The sequence below is a fragment of the Pinus tabuliformis genome, chromosome 2_1, assembly GCF_031772625.1.
Source record: "Pinus tabuliformis cultivar Carrire ecotype Pingquan chromosome 2_1, CPIR1, whole genome shotgun sequence".
Lineage (NCBI taxonomy): Eukaryota > Viridiplantae > Streptophyta > Pinopsida > Pinales > Pinaceae > Pinus > Pinus tabuliformis.
The window spans coordinates 856839539-856859667 of NC_142299.1; the positions used below are offsets into that span (position 1 = coordinate 856839539).

At 35.9% G+C, this 20129-nt stretch overlaps 1 protein-coding gene across 1 annotated transcript; it reads left to right on the plus strand.

Moving 5' to 3' along the window:
* Positions 1 to 12271: 12271 nt before the first annotated feature.
* Positions 12272 to 19730, plus strand: LOC149203372 (uncharacterized). Its single transcript, XM_089401846.1, has 6 exons — positions 12272 to 12328; positions 18646 to 18883; positions 19066 to 19116; positions 19254 to 19313; positions 19400 to 19471; positions 19693 to 19730. The coding sequence occupies exons 1-6, from the start codon at positions 12272 to 12274 to the stop codon at positions 19728 to 19730; spliced, it is 516 nt and encodes a 171-aa protein (XP_089257972.1).
* Positions 19731 to 20129: the final 399 nt, after the last annotated feature.

A 20129-nucleotide genomic window follows, 5' to 3' on the forward strand; every position in this document is an offset into this window, starting at 1 on the left:
GCACAATTTCTTTTGTTGCCTCAACTACTACCACATATTCTGCCTCTATTGTGGAATCTGCTGGAATTGATTATTTGCGTGATCTCCAAGAGACAACTCCTAATCCAAGACTCATAGAATAAACTGAAGTAGATACCCCAGTTTATTTATCTCCATCGAAGTTTGAATCAGAGTATCCAATCAAGCTCAAGTCGCCCACCTGTGTATACTTGATTCCAAAGTCTTGAGTTCCCTTCAAGTACTTTAGAACTCTTTTTGCAGCAGACCAATCTCCCTCACAAGGCTTTTGAATAAATTTGGAGAGGATTCGAACAGTAAACGAAATGTCTGGTTTGGTAGTAGTTAGGTAGTTGAGACTTCCTACAAGCTGTCTATACTTTGTTGCATCCTCAAATTCTTTTCCTTCAATGGATGTGAGCTTTAAGTTTTATTCCATTGGAGTAGTCAGAGGATTGCATTCAGTCATGCAAAACCTGTTCAACAGATCTCCAATGTACTTATTTTGAGAAAGGAATATGGACTTCAGTTGTTGAGTTACTTCAATACCAAGATAGTAATGAATGTAGCCCAAGTTAGTCAGTTCAAAATCTTTGATAAATTCCTTCTTTATGGATGCAATGTAGCTTTCATTGTCCCCTATCATCAAAATATCATCTACATATACCACAAGATATACAAATATTTTTCCAACCTTCTTGACAAACAAAGTTGCATCATCAAGATCATAATGTTTGAAATTGAGTTTCAAAAGATGCTCACTTAGTTTTTCATACCAGGCTCATGGTGCTTGTTTGAGGCCATACAAGGATTTCACAATTTTTCATACTTTATGTTAATGTTCTTTCATAACAAATCCTTCAAGCTGGGACATGAAGACATTCTCTTTTATGTCTCCATTTAAGAAAGCAGTTTTTACATCCATTTAATGGACTTTCCAACCACTCTGAGCTACTAAGGCAAAGAGTGTCCGGATGGTAGCCCATTTTTCCGTGGGGGAAAAAGTATCCTCATAATCGACCCACTCCTTCTGTGCAAAAGCTTTTGCCACAAGCCAGGCTTTGTGCTTTTCAAGTGAGCCATCAACTTTATACTTGTTCTTGTAGACCCACTTGCAGCCAAGTGGCTTGGTTCCCAATGGAGGATCAACCAGCTTCCCAATGACATTATTTATTAAGGCATCATACTCCTTTTGCATTACTTCTTTCCATTCGTCATGAGAAGCAACTTCTTCGAAGGAAGTTGGCTCAAAATCTCTAGACAAAATCAATTCACAATCATAAGAAACATCCACATCAACAGGTGAATCAAAGTCATCTACATCACCTCCATTTTGCCAGTTTGAATTCCTAGTTCTTGTCTTTCCAACCTCATAAGAATCAACACTTTCAAGTGTCTTTGTTAGCCACTTTGGGGGAACTTTCCCAGATGGTCCAAGCTTCTCCATCGATTGAGTTGGGACTGAACCAAGATTGAGTCTCCCAATTCTATCAATCACATCACTCAAAGTATCATTCATTGTTGAAGTTTCATGTGGGGGAGAGAGTGCTTCAGAAGAAGATTCCATGGGTTGATCTAGTATAGGAATCCCCCCTTCAAGATATGGAATTTGATTATCAAATTCTTCAAATATTTTTTCATTTGAAAATCTATCCAAGCGATCAAACTGCTACTCAAAAACATTGTCAGTTTTGGAAGATTCAAGAAGGATTACATCTCTAGATACAAAAAACATTTTATTGACTTCATCACAGAGACGGTACGCTTTGGAGGTGTTTGAATACCCCAGGAATACACTCCCGACTTCTTGCACCAAGTTTGTTTCTATGTACCTTTGGTATCAAGGCATAACATGTGGAACCAAAGACCCTGAGATGCTTTACTGAAGAAATGTGCCCATACCACATTTCATAAGGAGTCTTGTCTCTAATAGCATTAGATGGGCATCTATTCTTTACATATATAGCACATAGAACTACATCAACCCAAAACATCAATTTTACATTTTTGAAAAACATCATGGAGCACACCATATTTAAGATTGTCCTATTCATTCTTTCAGATACTCCATTCTGTTGGGGATTATAAGGCATGGTTTTTTGATGTTTGATCCCATTTTGGTGAAGACAGTTTTCAAATTCATTTGAAGTGTATTATTTTCCATTATTAGTTCGAATAGAGCCAATATGAGATTGTGCATCATTTTCAATGCATCTATGTGTTAGAGTTAACATAGAAGAATTTAAAGCACAAATAAGACACACATCATTCAACCATGAAGAAACACAGATTTTAACATGGTTCACCCAACCAATCTGGGCTACATCCACCAAAACAGAGGCATCGACAATCTTATTATCCAACAGGAGATTACAACAACATAATTCCTCACACCCTCTCAGCTCACATATTCTCTACGGGCTTACATTTTATAGCTGGGAGAAGAAAACTGAATCATAAATTCTCTCAAAACAAATATAGGATGCAATAACTCCTCCTCAGGAATAAATGGAGCTAATTTAGCAACAAATCCTATTGTTGTCACATTCATGAGATTTTTTCCAAATTTAATTAACAGAAAATCTCAACAATCTCCACCTTGACAACAATTAGACTGATACCCTCTTCCTTTATTATTTTATGTTTTCTGCAAGCGAAGAGAAGCCACACACCAACGTAGCTTCTTTAACAAAACTGGTTTCGTGAACATGTCTGCACAGTTTTCCTTTGTATGCACTTTTTGAAGAGAGACTCCCCTTTCAGTGATAACCTGTCTTACAAAATGGTGCTTGATAGGTATATGCTTTGATTTACTATGATAGGCCGGATTCTTAGCCAAATGAATTGCACTTTGACTATCACAAAATAACTTGATGTTGTCCTGTAACCTACCAAACTCACCAAACAAACCTTTCAACCAAATCACTTCTTTGCAAGCATGTGAAGTAGCTATGTATTCTACTTCAGTAGTGGATAAAGCAAAAATGTTCTGTATCTTTGGCATCCAGCTAATAGCTCCACCTGCTAGAGTATAGACATACCCTGAAGTTGACCTTCTCTTATCCAAATCACCTGCAAAATCGGAAACATATCCGCAAACAAATTCGCTACTCCTGTTATAAGTGATACAATAATCACTTGTGCCTCTCAAATACCGAAGCACCCATTTCACTGCTGACCAGTGTTCTTTTCCTAGATTTGTCATATACCTGCTAACAACCCCAACTGCATGTGAAATATCTGGTTGAGTACAGACCATCGCATACATTAAACAACCTACTACATTGGCATATGGAATTCGAGACATATATTCTTTTTCTTCATTTTTATTAGGACATAAACTAGAAGAAAGATTAAAATGGGAAGCTAAAGGGACTGAAACAGGCTTCACATTGTTAATACCAAACCTCAAGAGTATTTTCTCAATATACTTCCGTTGTGATAGTCACAGCTTAGCATTGTTCCTGTCTCTGAATATCTCCATGACCAAAATCTGTCTTGCTGCTCCTAGGTCTTTCATATCAAATGTCCTAGCCATCTGAGCCTTTAACCTATTGATCTCTATTATGCTTTTGCTTGCTAAAATCATATCGTCAACATACAACACTAAGATAATAAAAATGCCATTACTTGATTTCTTAAAGTAAACACAATGATCATTTTCACTTCTTATATAATTTTGACTCATCATGAGAGAATCAAATTTCTTGTACCATTGTCGAGGTGACTGCTTCACACCATACAATGATTTCTTGAGCCGATAGACAAATTTATTGTTGCAATTTTGAAAAAACCCTTATGATTGTTCCATGTAAATCTCCTCATCTAAACCTCCATGTAAAAATGTAGTTTTAACATCTAGTTGTTGTAATTCTAAATCAAGTAAAGCAACTAGTGCTAATACAATTCGAATTGAAACAATTTTTACAATTGGTGAAAATATCTCATGAAAATAAATGCCTACTTTCTAAGAGAAACCTTTTGCGACCAGCCTTGCTTTTTACCTGTCCTCTGTATCATCAACACCCCTTTTCAATTTGTAAACCCATTTACATCCCACAATTTTTCTATCTTTAGGAAGTTCTACCAAATCCCATGTTCCATTCTTGACTAATGCCACCATCTTGTCCTTCGTAGCTTCTTTCCACTCTTCAGTTTTATAACCTTCTACAGCTTCCTGATAGCATAAAGGTTCATCATCATTAGCAGTTAAAGCAATTGAAGTAACATAGTCATCATACCTTTTAGGAAGATATTTTATTCTTGTGGACCTCCTTAAAGATGTTTCTGGTACTTCCACAATTTGTTGATTATTACTTGTAGGAACTTCTTCATTATCTGCATTTGAAACACGTCCATGATCTGCACCTGAAACTTGTTCATAATCTTCATCTGAAACTTGTTCATCTTCACTATCATTAGTATTTGAACTGGTTTCAAAGTGAATGTGTTGAAGCTTAGATACATTATCCTGTTTCAATTTATCATCTACATCTGGATTTTCAAGTGAAGATTCATTAAATTTAATATCTTTGTTAATGATGATCTTGTGAGTAGTAGGATCTCACAACTGGTACCCCTTAGTCCCATCACCATATCCAACAAAGATATATCTTTTTGATTTAGGACCTAATTTAGAACGTTGATGTTTCAGAACTAGAGCATATGCATCACAACCAAAAACTTTAAGTTTAGAATAATCACAAGGATGACCTCTCCATACCTCTTGAGGAATTTTGCATCCTATTGCAGTTGATGGTGATCGATTTATCAAATAGAAAGCTTTAGAAACTGCTTCTGTCCACAATTCCTTCTGCAAATTGGCGTTACTCAACATACTTCTTGCTCTCTCTAAAAGAGTCATGTTCATGCATTCAACAACTCAATTTTGCTGAGGAGTATATACAGTGGTTTTATGTCTTTTGATCCCAGCGTCCTTGCAATAATTATCAAATTCCTTTGAAGTAAACTCACCACCATTGTAAGTTCTTAAACATTTAATGGTTCTTCCAGTGATGTTTTCAACAAATGCTCTAAACTGTTTGAAAACTGTGAATACATTAGAAATTTGTGCGAAGATTATCTAAGAGCTACCAAGTCAACATAAACTGAGTCATTGCATAAAGTTTATAACGAATTTGAATCTCAACATCCCACTGACTTACCATCCATCGATCATCGAATTGACAACACTTTCTCTGCGCCCTTGACTCCTTGTGTACGAACTTTAACATAAATTAGCATCAATTTATGTAAATTGATCTGTCTTCATCCGTCGAATCTACCACTTCCTGGGATAGCCATGTCCTGGGATAGAAAACCCATGCTTTACTATGATAGGCCGGATCCTTAGCCAAATGAATTGCACTGTGACTATCACAAAATAACTTGATGTTGTCCTGTAACCTACCAAACTCACCAAACAAACCTTTCAACCAAATCACTTCTTTGCAAGCATGTGAAGTAGCTATGTATTCTACTTCAGTAGTGGATAAAGCAAAAATGTTCTGTATCTTTGGCATCCAGCTAATAGCTCCACCTGCTAGAGTATAGACATACCCTGAAGTTGACCTTCTCTTATCCAAATCACCTGCAAAATCGGAATCAACATATCCGCAAACAAATTCGCTACTCCTGTTATAAGGGATACAATAATCACTTGTGCCTCTCAAATACCGAAGCACCCATTTCACTGCTGACCAGTGTTCTTTTCCTAGATTTGTCATATACCTGCTAACAACCCCAACTGCATGTGAAATATATGGTCGAGTACAGACCATCGCATACATCAAACAACCTACTACATTGGCATATGGAATTCGAGACATATATTCTTTTTCTTCATTTCTATTAGGACATAAACTAGAAGAAAGATTAAAATGGGAAGCTAAAGGGACTGAAACAGGCTTCACATTGTTCATACCAAACCTCAAGAGTATTTTCTCAATATACTTCTGTTGTGATAGCCACAGCTTAGCATTGTTCCTGTCTCTGAATATCTCCATGACCAAAATCTGTCTTGCTGCTCCTAGGTCTTTCATATCAAATGTCCTAGCCATCTGAGCCTTTAACCTATTGATCTCTATTATGCTTTTTCTTGCTAAAAGCATATCGTCAACATACAACACTAAGATAATAAAAATGCCATTACTTGATTTCTTAAAGTAAACACAATGATCATTTTCACTTCTTATATAATTTTGACTCATCATGAGAGAATCAAATTTCTTGTACCATTGTCGAGGTGACTGCTTCACACCATACAATGATTTCTTGAGCCGATAGACAAATTTATTGTTGCGATTTTGAAAAAACCCTTATGATTGTTCCATGTAAATCTCCTCATCTAAACCTCCATGTAAAAATGTAGTTTTAACATCTAGTTGTTGTAATTCTAAATCAAGTAAAGCAACTAGTGCTAATACAATTCGAATTGAAACAATTTTTACAATTGGTGAAAATATCTCATGAAAATAAATGCCTCTTTATGAGAGAAACCTTTTGCGACCAACCTTGCTTTTTACCTGTCCTCTGTATCATCAACACCCCTTTTCAATTTGTAAACCCATTTACATCCCACAATTTTTCTATCTTTAGGAAGTTCTACCAAATCCCATGTTCCATTCTTGACTAATGCCATCATCTCGTCCTTCATAGCTTCTTTCCACTCTTCAATTTTATAACCTTCTACAACTTCCTGATAGAATAAAGGTTCATCATCATTAGCAGTTAAAGCAATTGAAGTAACATAATCATCATACCTTTTAGGAAGACATTTTATTCTTGTGAACCTCCTTAAAGATGTTTCTGGTACTTCCACAATTTGTTGATTATTACTTGTAGGAACTTCTTCATTATCTGCATCTGAAACACGTCCATGATCTGCATCTGAAACTTGTTCATAATCTTCATCTGAAACTTGTTCATCTTGACTATCATCAGTATTTGAACTGGTTTCAAAGTGAATGTGTTGAAGCTTAGATACATTATCCTGTTTCAATTTATCATCTACATCTGGATTTTCAAGTGAAGATTCATTAAATTTAATATCTTTGTTAATGATGATCTTGTGAGTAGTAGGATCCCACAACCGGTACCCCTTAGTCCCATCACCATATCCAACAAAGATATATCTTTTTTATTTAGGATCTAATTTAGAACGTTGATGTTTCAAAACTAGAGCATATGCATCACAACCAAAAACTTTAAGTTTAGAATAATCACAAGGATGACCTTTCCATACCTCTTGAGGAATTTTGCATCCTATTGCAGTTGATGGTGATCAATTTATCAAATAGCAAGCTTTAGAAACTGCTTCTGTCCACAATTCCTTCTGCAAATTGGCGTTACTCAACATACTTCTTGCTCTCTCTAAAAGAGTCATGTTCATGCATTCAACAACTCAATTTTACTGAGGAGTATATACAGTGGTTTTATGTCTTTCGATCCCAACATCCTTGCAATAATTATCAAATTCCTTTGAAGTAAACTCACCACCATTGTAAGTTCTTAAACATTTAATGGTTCTTCCAGTGATGTTTTCAACAAATGCTCTAAACTGTTTGAAAACTGTGAATACATTAGCCTTCTTCTTTAACATGTAGACCCACACTTTTCTAGAGAAATCATCAATAAAAGATACAAAATATGACGATCCTCCATATGAGGTTGTAGGAGATGGACCCCAAACATCAGAATGGATATAATCAAGGATTCCCTTATTAGTATGTTTTCCAGTTTTAAACTTATGCTTGCTCTGTTTCCAAAATAGACAATGTTTGCAGAAATCTAACTTAACAGACTTTAAATTAGGAAGTAACTTATGATCAGATAAAATCTTTAAACCTCTTTCAATCATATGGCCCAACCTTTGATGCCATAAACGAATAGAATTACTGTTGTTTTCAGATACTGTAGAAACATGATATGACTCTGTTCTTCCTTCTAACTAAAAAAGATTTCCAACCTTCTTTGCTTTCATTACTAGTAAAATTCCTTTATAAACTTTCATTACTCCACCTTGAATAAAAGTTTTATATCCATTAGTGTCTAGTACTCCTAGTGAAATGAGGATTTTTCTTAGTTTAGGTACATGTCTTACATCAGTTAGAATTTTATTTGTCCCATCAAACATCTTAAGTTGGATGCTTCCAATTCCCACAATGTTACATGTGACATCATTTCCCGCGTAAACTACTCCATGATTGATTGATTTATAAGTTTTAAACCATTCTCTATGAATGCACATGTGATTTGATGCACCCGAATTTAACAACCAATGTCGATCATGATTAGACAAATTAACTGATAACACTTCATCACTCATACCTGAAATGGATACCGAACCTATATCTATCGTGCTTGCTTCTTTCTTCTTTGTGGAAGAGTCTTCTTTGGATGTTTGCTGTCTCTTCCAACAGTCCTTCTTCAAATGTCCCGATTTTCCACAAAACTAGCACTTTACTTTACTCTTCTTCCCTTTCGATTTTGAAAACGAGTTGTTGTGCTTACTGGAGCATCTTTCTTTAGAACGACCTCTGACCATCATTGCTTCTAATGTAGAAGCTTTTGAATTTCACCTCTTCCTTGTTTCTTCGGACAACAAAGCTCCAACAACATCATCAAATTCAAGGGTTTCTGATGAACTAAGACTTATAGAAGTAACAAAATGACCCCATGACTCGGGCAACGAGCATAATAAAGTTATAGCTTTATCTTCTGATTCAAATTTTATTTCTATACTTTCTAACTGCACAAGGAGAGTATTCAAGGTATTCAAATGATCAGTAATAGATGTACCTTCCTTCATGCGCAAACTCTACAACTATCGCTTCAGAAGAATCGTATTGGTTAAGGATTTCGTCATGTACAACTTTTCAAGCTTTTTCCACAAACCAGCAGTAGTTTTCTCTGACACGATGTTAAACAAAACATCATCTGCCAAACACAATCGAATGTCGCTGAGTGCTCTCTCATCCAAGTCACTCCATTCATTATCTGCCATGGTGTAAGGTTGTTTAGCTTTTCCGAACAAGGCCTTTGCCGCACCTTGTTGCACGAGTAGATCATACATCTTCACTTTCCAGATCTTGAAGTTGTTTTTACCATTGAACTTCTCGATCTCAAATCGAGCACTTTGAGTTTTTTCCATGTTTTGTTACACAAAATCTCGAATCGAAACTTTTAATAAATGAAGTTTTTATTTAAAAAAAATTGCCTTCCATCAATAAAATTCCTTTGCCTTCAAATATCATGGCATATTACCATTTAAAAACAAAATCTGATATAGATAACTTTTATCAAAAAACCTTCAAATCGACTTTAATGCAAAATCATTGCCTACTACTAATTAATGGGCTATATGTTGTGCTATTAAAAGTATAAACTGTTTGTTTTCTTTAAAAGATTGGTGTGAAAGCATTTTCAAATAGATCAAGCAATTTGTGCGAAGATTATCCAAGAGCTACCAAGTCAACATAAACTGAGTCATTGCATAAAGTTTATAACGAATTTGAATCTCAACATCCCACTGGCTTTCCTTCCATCCATCATCGAATTGACAACGCTTTCTCTGCGCCCTTGACTCCTTGTGTAGGAACTTTAACATAAATTAGCATCAATTTATGTAAATTGATCTTTCTTCATCCGTCGAATCTACCACTTCTGCAAAACATCATTCCGGCAATTATATAATTTAACCTCTGCATTATTTATCACATCTGGCAATCAAACGTTTTGTCTGAGTTAGGATATGATCCATAAAATGGATTAACCTCTTGGACCATTTCCAGGTTCGAGCCACATTCTGCAATTACAATGATATTAAAATCGATTTTAATCGATATGGTACCATTTATGTCTGAATTGACACAACGTATACAACCACTCAATTTTGCAATTGTAAAACACTTTTCTTCGGCATTTCAACGCATCCACATCGCCTCTGCATATCACCGTCTCATTCGATGGTACATCTAGATCCATGCATCAGACTTGGCATATCTTGGTCTCTGTCACACGTACCTACTCAGCAACCTGCTCTGATACCAAATGTTAGAGTTAACACAGCCGAATTTAAAACACAAATAAGACACACAGCATTCAACCATGAAAAAACATAGATTTTAACGTGGTTCACCTAACCAATCTGGGCTACATCCACCAAAACGGAGGCATCGAAAATCTTATTATTCAACAGGAGATTACAACAGCATAATTCCTCACACCCTCTCAGCTCACACATTCTCTACAGGCTTACATTTTATAGCTGGGAGAATAAAACTTAATCATAAATTCTCTCACAACAAATATAGGATGCAATAACTCCTCCTGGGGAATAAATGGAGCTAATTTAGTAACAAATTCTATTATTGTCACATTCATGAGATTTTTTCCAAATTTAATTAACATAAAATCTCAACACTATGAAAGTTCTTGAATGTTTGAAAAGCATCAGATTTGTTCTTCAATAAATAAACCCAACACATTTTAGTGTAGTCATCAATAGATGTCATCATATATTCATTTCCGTTTCAGAAGAAACAAGCATTGGACCAAATAACTCTAAATAAATGAGTTCAAGTTTTCTATGTGATCTGGAATTTGAATCATGAAAAGACTGTTTGTTATGCTTTCCTAGAATGCAAGCATCACATTGTTTAAGTTTCCTAGGAGTTGTAGGAAAACTAGTAACACCATTTTTCTTCAACAAGCAAGGCTATCATAGTTCAAGTGTCCAAAGCTAGCATGCCATAATAAACTTGATGGAAATGTACCTTCTTGATAATGAGAATTGTATGAGAGATTTTCTGCACAAACAAAGGTAGCCTGTAGCTTGAGAAGCCTTTCTTCTTCAATCATCGTCATGACAAGTGAGTGGTCTAATGCTTTTCTCACCTTCGGCTTGCCCTCAAAAATATAAATGGATTGTCCTTGCTTTTCGATGTACTCCAATATTATAGTGTGCCCCAACATAGTGAGTGGATTCAGGTGATTTACCTTTCTCCTTGTCATTAGTTTTACCTTTGGTTTGGTTTCTTTCCTACTCAATTCTGTCCCAAGGCAACTTGCATGTGGATGCATCATGTGATCCATCTCTTTTACAGTGTATGCACTGCAAATCTTACTTTTCTCCTTGAGAGTGTCTGCCCCCCTTGCCTCTAAAATTTCTTCCTCTTCCTCTTCGACCACCTCTTCCTCTAGAAGAATCTTGAGGAATATTCTTTTCTCTATGAGCAAGGCACACAAACTTTTCAGAATACTCAAGATAATTATAGTAAGTGGGATAAAGTGCCTTGAGAAAAGCTATCAAAGGAATATCCAATTCAACATTAGTGACTTTGATATCATGCATAATAGATTTAGCTTCTAATGCAAGAGCAAGAGGATCATCATTTTGTAATTCGAGGGTTAATAGTTTAATCATGAGTTGAACAACTTCAAGTGCAGAGTGTGAGTCATAGGGTTCCTTCAGTTTTTGTAAGGCTTCAAAAGCATTTGAAAATGGAAAAATATGGTGACTCACCTCTTCATTTACTGATGTTGCAATCAATGCATAAGCCTTGTTGTTCTTATTTTCCCAAATGGCTAATTCCTTATCTGAGGTAGGTTGTTCTCGCTCTTTGTCCCCATTTCCAACACACACTCCTTTCCACAGCTCATTAAAAATGAGAGTGTGTTTGATTTTCCACGACCGTTCTGGATAGTTCTCCTTGCTGGTGAGAACCACTTCCACAATAGATATTAATGAATGCATTTTAAAAATCTGTGTATTGTAAAAGTACTTGTGCTGCCAATGTATACAATTTGTACTTCTGGTGGTAAAACAATCACAATATGATATGTATAGGGTGGAGGTATTACTGGGGGATGGTATATTTGGGAGAGGGAGTATGTAGGGGAGATATTAGAAATAAATCGGATTTATTTACCATGTAATGGAGTTATATGGAGGCACTGCGAGTGGTGGGACTTGTCCTGCAAGTTAAGAGGAAGAGGATACCCTATAGCAGATATATGTGGAGGAGCGAAGATGTGGGAGTAGTGTAGTGTGGGAGGAGGGGCTGTATGGTCTAAGGAATAGCACAACATGGGAGGAGGGGCCGTATGGTCTAAGGAGCAGTGCAACGTGGTAGGATTTTAATGCAACGTATGGAGTGAGCAGAGTGGAAGTCTGCGGATATATTATATTTCACAGTTACAATTCTATTGTGGGTAACCCGGGAGTGGTATGGCCACATAGCGTATATAATAGGTAGTGGCAGGCCTTTGTAATATGACAGCATGCAAGTCGTATGGAGTATGGGAGGTGCTCGACAGTGTGGGAGTGATGGTATGGGAGCATATACTTTCATAACAATGCATTCATAACAATAAGAAAAGGTGTATTAAATAGTGTGGGGGAGGTGTTATGAATGATACTAGTGTGAGGGAGGTGTTATGAAAACAACATTGAAACAATATGGCTCAGAGCCACAATGGCACCACAACAGTTGAGTCTTTTCCCGTAGTGGCGTTCCCTCATTAGCCTTCGATTTTTCTTCTGCAAGTTTTGGACTTAGCGGAGTTTTGATTTGGGAGTGCTAATATCCGAATTGGAGGTGTCAATAGTAGATGCTGGAATAGGCACCACAATACACTCAAAGGTGTCAGTTCTGCAATATGAGCGGAACATAGGTAGAATAGGTGGAATAGGAGTCACAGGGGAACGAATGCTAAAAATAGAGTTGGCTCTGATTCCATGTTAGGCCAGGAGGAAAATCCTCAAATGTAATTGTATTATTCATTCAGGTTGTTCATTATCATATACAAGAGGGAGTGATTGTTCAGTTCATCTCCTGATGACTCTCCATTTTCTCTGTTATTTATTTATAGTTGTTCACCCAATCCCTATGATTAGGTGTCAACAAAGAGTAAAAAAATTTTGATAGTTCCTGTGGAATATCTTCAAATTGTGCAAAATCTAATGAAGAAACAAGTTGATGAACATGGAACTGAAAGACAGTTAGAGGAGGGTGATTGGGTAATGAAAATGGAAGTGAAAGACAATTAGAGGAGGATTACTGGGTAATTTTGATACTACAAACTTAGAAGCAATCAACACTCAAGGAAAAAAATTGAATCATAAACTAGCTCCAGAATTTTACTTACAAGCAACCTGTATGCCCTAATTCCAATGTTTCCTTCTGCTATTGTGTAACCTTGTTAAAGACATTAATGATGAGAGGTAACTCTTAAATCCTCTAATGAGATTGATATCCCGATATTGTACATTGGAAAAAATAATTTTATATGTACATAACTTTATTAAATGCAAAAGTGCATCTAAAATATTTGTTATAAAAGCTCATTCTCATTATACCACTATTCATTATACTACTATCCCATGATTTAGTAGGGAATAAAAGGAACGTACCAATAATGCTAAAGAGTATTGCTAAAAAAAAATAATATTACTTCAAAATAGTCTAAGGATTGAATAGGAAATCATAATAAAAAGAAAAAAAATGTAGGATGAAGTAAATAAAATAAAAGTGATTTCTTAAAAATAGAATGTGATTTTCTCAAAAACTAAGAAACAAAGATAAAGAAAAATAAAATATAAATATCTATAATAAGCTATGTGTGTTGAAACAACGAAACAGGGAAAGTAAATATAAATATTTATAAAATGATATGTGTGTTGTTAAAGATACTCATATACAACATCTATCACAAAAAGAAATAAATATAGAACGAACTCTATTCTCAACTCTATTCTCAATTCTTTTCTCAGCCAATAAAAGAATTGAGAAACACTAAATCAAATTTGACATCCCTTCAAACATATGTCACTCTAAGGGATGGAAAATACAAATGGTAGTTTTGGGGACTTTTTGTGTAACCCACAAGTACCCCCAACTCTTTTGTACGCTCTAACTTTTTCCTTTACTCTTTGGAGACATGGAAACAAGCAGAGGCTCCAAAGATATTGAACTGTGACACATCAAGCTTCCTCCTCGAGAAATTCTACTCTGGTGTGATCATGCCAATAATCCAATGAGGATCCTTGTTCTGTAAATACACCGTTGTGTTGCATGCTTCAACCCACAATTGTAGAGGTACGATTTGGTCATGCAACAACACATGTGCTACTCCCATAATGCTATGGTTCTTCATCTCAGCAACCCCATCCTATTGTGGGTTGTGGGGTGTTGTCAACACTCACCGAATTCCTTCTTTGGCACAATTTTTTTTAAACTCATTCGACATGTACTCACCTCCATTATCACTTCTAATATCCTTCACCTTCTTGCCCCTTTCTTTCTCCACTAGTGCCTTGAACTCTAATAAATTAGAGAAAGTCTCATCCTTCTTCTACATGAAGAAGACCCAACACTTTCCTGAGAAGTCATCAATAAATATGACAAAATTTGTGTCTAGCAGTGGAGGTTGTCGAGAAAGGTCCATAGACATCAAAGTGGATCCTTTCAAGGACTACATGTTCTGTGATGTCACAATCATGGAAAGTGGCTTTTGTGTACATCGCTGAGGTACACCCTTTGCATGTATCTTGTTGCTCTTGTGCTCCTTTGGGGAGCCCTGTGGTAATCTGTTGCATGATATTTAAAGTGCCATGATCAAAATGACCAAGTATTTTATGCCAAAATTCACTCACATCGTGACTCTGCACCATCTCTGCCTTTGTGCTCAATGAAGCACAATCCTCCATATCCAGCTTGTAGAGGTTCTTCACACGAACCTCAATATTCTTCACCTATCATGTGGCTATGTGTCTCAGGAATTCCATTCCTTTGTTGAAGATCATATTGTATCCACAGTCTTTGAAAACTGCAACAAATATAAGATTCTTCTCTAGACCCAGAAAAACATCACATCCCTCAGACTGAGAGCATAGCCTGACTCACTCTAAAAGGTGTCTGCACGAATCCCAGTCACGATGTACCTTCCATGATATCCCATCTTGATGTGCATTTGGAGATCCTTCTCCTCCAAATCATTGAAAAAATATTTGTTCCCCGTCATATGGAATGAGGCACCACTTTCAGGGTACCATACACTTCCCATCGTTGTGATGGCCATGCATGCAATTAGAGTAAAATCAAGCTCAAATTGTGCAGCTAAAGCTTCACCTATTGCTCCTCTTGAGGTCTTCTTATGTATCTTCTTATGTGGACACTTCGTGGAATAGTGCCCAAATTCATGAAAGAGAAGACACTTGATTCGGGACAAGTCTTTCTTCTTCCCCCCTTGGCTAGATTCTGCTTTTGATTGGGATTTCTTCCCTTCCCCTTTATTTTCATTTCCATCCAAGGAACAATTATCCTCATCCTTGGCATTGGATGAAGTCCTATCTCTAGTAAAGCACCTTATTTCCTCCTATAGCAAATCAGACCATAAGAATTACCAATTTGATAGTTTCTTCATCCCATTCACAGGATCTTGGTAGTTGTGCCAACTCTTGGGAAGGCTTAGAAGGTATAGGCCCACCAAATCATCCACTTCTATAGTAACAGAAACTTTACCAAGATCTTCATGACATTGTGTGAAGCCTCTCAGGTATGGTGGAATGGTCTCATTCCTCTGCATCTTGATATTTCAAAGTTTGTCCTTGAGTGCCAACTTCTTATGGTCACTACTATTCTAGAACAAATCTATCAGTGCTTTCCACATTGCATGCAGAGTCTATCTCACATGGAGATTTGAGAAAATATGGTATCATACTCCCTCCAATATGATTCTCGTCACCTTGGCTACACACTTCTTCCATTATACTAGATCCTTAGCATCAGATGCTGCTGGTTTCAGAATATCATTATCAATGAATTCCTTCAACCGATTATCCTCCAGTACTACCTCCATGCGGTACTTCCAAGAAACACAATCTGAGCTTCCCTCAAGGGCATAGTTGAGACTTAGTCCATTGAAAACCATATTGTCAGTCCTAGAGTAAACCTACAACATTGATCTTCAAATTTAAATCTCCTGCAATGAAAAATTCAAAATATTTTCACCAGAGTGATTCCAGCTCTAATACCATGTAGAAATTAATGTGTAGATTCGATACTTCTCATGAATTTACTAAATCACAAGACTTGAAGCTACTCTACCTATTGGCGGAAGTTAATTCACCATATAGAACACAAATCATAGACATGCAAAAGGAAACATCACACACATGCACACATATTTATCTAGGGGAAAGCAACTACTCAAAATTGCTTACTATCTATATTTCATTAATCACATAATAGAGATGAAATATGTATGCTTAATCAATCTTGAGCACACCCTGCACATGTATAGTCTATCCCGTTGCCTGACTGACTGACCCTAACCAACATTTAGCCAATTTTAAGCCCCCCAAGCTCTTATTTCCTTGTGATGTTTCCCTAGCAAATTGGCCCATATTATTTAGGAATCTCCACTATTGAATTGTGCAATTCCCTAGCGTCCTTCATGTGACTGCATGCATCACCTGTACACATGGGAATATGCTACAACTCATAGTACACTGCCTTGGAATCTCCATCTCAACTAGGTAACTCAAATTCTCTACATGCAACAATTATTTTTGGTTGATTGATTAGATAACTGGTTGATCACTAAGTGTGGTTGAAGTTCCGCTTCCATAACTTGACCTCCACTAGTTCTTATGATAGTTAGAGCTAGTTAAACTGATAATAACTCAAATTAACTAAAATAGATTGTTGCAAATTAGCAATCAAACATACTGAACTAAACTGAAGCTTCCTCGACTGGAATTAAATTACTTAACTGAGTGACAAGTGCCATGTCATCTTAGTTAACTACCTCCAAGATTTATGTGGAAATAGAAATTCGAATTTTCTCTAGTTTGACCAAGGCAAAGTCAAACTAAGATTTTCTTGCTACAGTTTCAACAGAAAGGGAATAGATATTCCCATTCTACACCAAAATGAATTAGAGGATTTTTTTATTATGAAATTTAAATCAAACCAATGTTATTTTTTCCAATTAAATTTATTTATAGGAATTAAAAATGACCAGTATAGGTCATTTCGATAACCTTTGCAGGGAAGGAGACAAAACATGGGACATCTTTGTCACAAAAATAATGAAATCTCCATTCACTCCATCTCTCTATCTCAATTTTTCTCGCGTTCTTTCTCTCTCCCTTTGCCTGCCTCCCTCCCTCATTGTCTCTCTCCCTCTCTCCCCCATCACTATTTCTCTCTATACATCTCCCTTCATCTCTCTTTATGTCTTTCTTCTTCCCTCTCTCTCCTCAAACCATATCTATCTCTATATCCCTATGTATTTCTTCTTGATCTGTCTCTCTTTATCTCTCCCCTCCAACTCTCTCTCTCCACTTTTCTCTCTCTCTCCCTTTATCATCCCTCAAACCCCATCTCTATATTTTGGGTCTAAGGCTTGAGATTCTTCGCCTAATCATGGTCAAGGCCACCTTGGACACCTCAATTGTTTTTTTGGGACCTACTGCATTAAATTATTCCATAAATCGTTTCTAGGGTCCTATGAGACATAAGTACTAGTGAAAACCACTTAGTGGCATGGGATCTATAATCACAAGCCAAACACATCTCTAAGAGCCCATGTGTGGTTTTTCAAGGCATTCTTCTTGGCCTAGATGGATAAAAGCTTTTTTTGTGGTTGAAAGTCCATGCTTCCATCATAGCCATGTCCTGGGATAGAAAACCCATGCTTGAGCTAACATTATTATCCATAGGTTCCTAAAGAATTTCTTTAGGGCTTAGGGCTGGGTTCCGCACCTCCATCCATCCCCCCAACCCCAAAACAATTTTCATGGCACTATGACCCAAATCTATTGCTAAAAAACTTCTAGAGGACTCCATACTTTCTCTTAAAGGAAAAGCATCCCACAAAAAGGTCCAATTAGTGGTTCAAAACCCCATTCCCGTCCCTTTACCTTTAGAAGCTATCTTTATGGTTTGACGATTGAGTTTCCTCCCCCAACCATAGCCAAGGCTACTTGGGATGAATCATAACTTTCATCATGACTTATGCATGCCTTCTTCCCTATATCATTTCTAGGGTTGTGGGACATGTAGCTACTACTCAATACCACCTTGCATTGAAAATTACATGGTCGGTTCAATAATTAATTAATGATTGATGATTAAAGATACTAACCATAAATATACATCAACGAATAAATAATTTTGTAATGTGATTTAATAAATTTTTATTATTTTTTAAATTTAAAAAATATGAAACTAATATATTTTAAATAATAATATTTACTAAAATGGTTAGGTTTAATTTTATTCAAACTAATTATTGAAAATAATTAAAAGACAAAATATAGTAATACATATGGTTAATAAATCAATAATTTGGTATATAAATTACAATAAATATAGAGAGAGTTATTCATATTGCAAGTTTTTGATAAATAAACAAAATATAGTTTATTGTAAAAATTAATAAATACCCGTTAAAAATATTGTTACCTAAATTTATGTCAATAAAGAAATCAACATTTATTACTCGATAAAATCAATTTTTTAGAAAGTCCTGATTTAATGGAAAGAAATTCTCATTTTCTTTTATGGTCGGCTCATTCGTATTTTGATCGTTCGTTTCAACGTAAAATTGAACTGTTCAATCTCAATCTCAATCTCGTAGGGCGTACTTTTGATCGTACGGCAATCTGGTAGGGCAGAAACTGTGCAATCTCGATCTCGTAGGGCAGGGCAGGGCGTGATGGCATCAGGAGACGCAGAGAGGAGGATGATCCAAGAGTCTACAGGAGAAGGAGAGGGAGAGGGCTCCAGTAGTCAAGCTGTGGCACCATGCACTAATTCCACCAAGAATAAGAGATTCGAAATTAAGAAATGGAATGCTGTTGCACTCTGGGCATGGGGTATTATGCGCTTCCAACCTTACTTGTTGCATTTATTTATTTATTCAAAACAGAGTCGTTTTACACCAGTCTTCAAACTGTCTCTGAGACAAGAATCCTTCTCACTAAAAATATCCAATTTAACTTGAATGATTTACTATTTTATTCTAACACAATTTTAATCTAATCATTTCTGCATGCAGACATCCAGGTCGATAATTGTGCAATTTGCAGAAACCACATTATGGATCTCTGTATGTGCTATTTATTTATATAATTTAATGGTAGAAAATTGAGAAGATGGATTGTTTTTGGGAGATTTTTGAATCAGTTTGACTAAATCATATGAAATTTGAAAATAATATTATTATTTTTGTTTTTGTACATATAGGTATAGAGTGTCAGGCAAATCAAGGAACTGAAACCACTGAAGAATGCAGTGTTGCATGGGGTATAATATTATTATTATTATTATTATTATTCGGTTAAGCTCTAGGTTATCAATGTTTTATATGTTTTTTTTTACATTTGAAACAGGAACCTGCAATCATGCCTTTCATTTTCACTGCATAAGTCGGTGGCTTAAGACAAGACAAGTCTGCCCATTAGGTATGCATTCTAAACTTCCCTCTTGTGCAATTAATCTTTAGGGTTGCATTTTCGTAGAGTGAAATTATTTTGAAATGGAAACATGAATCTTTTTAAGGAAAATTATGGTTAGTTTTTTTTTCTGTTCACTTTATTTTTGGTTGGACAATGAGAGAGGAAGTTTACTTTGAAGATTCATTTGAACTTTTATTTTAAATCTCACTATGTATATATTGCTGCAGATAATAGTGAGTGGGAGTTCCAGAAATATGGACATTAAAGCTGTGATCACCACGAGTGTCTTATTTTATGTATATATTGCTGCAGATAATAGTGAGTGGGAGTTCCAGAAATATGGACATTAAAGCTGTGATCACCACCAGTGTTTTATTTTTTTCTTTCTAAATTCATTTGTATAATGTTGTTGGTTTGTAAATCAAATATATAATTGGTTGGTTTGTTTGTTTTCATAATTTAAAGTTTTCTTATTAATAATGTGACATATTTTTGGAAAATGATTTATTATAAAAAACAATTTACAATGTAACATGCAGTATATTCACTAGCTTTGTTAAATTCATGTGTGCATGGAGTATTCTTGTTCCTTGATATTCCATGTTTTTTATGAAATTTTTTCATTTTCGCGAAAGAAATTGCCTTGCATTTTATATTAATGTCT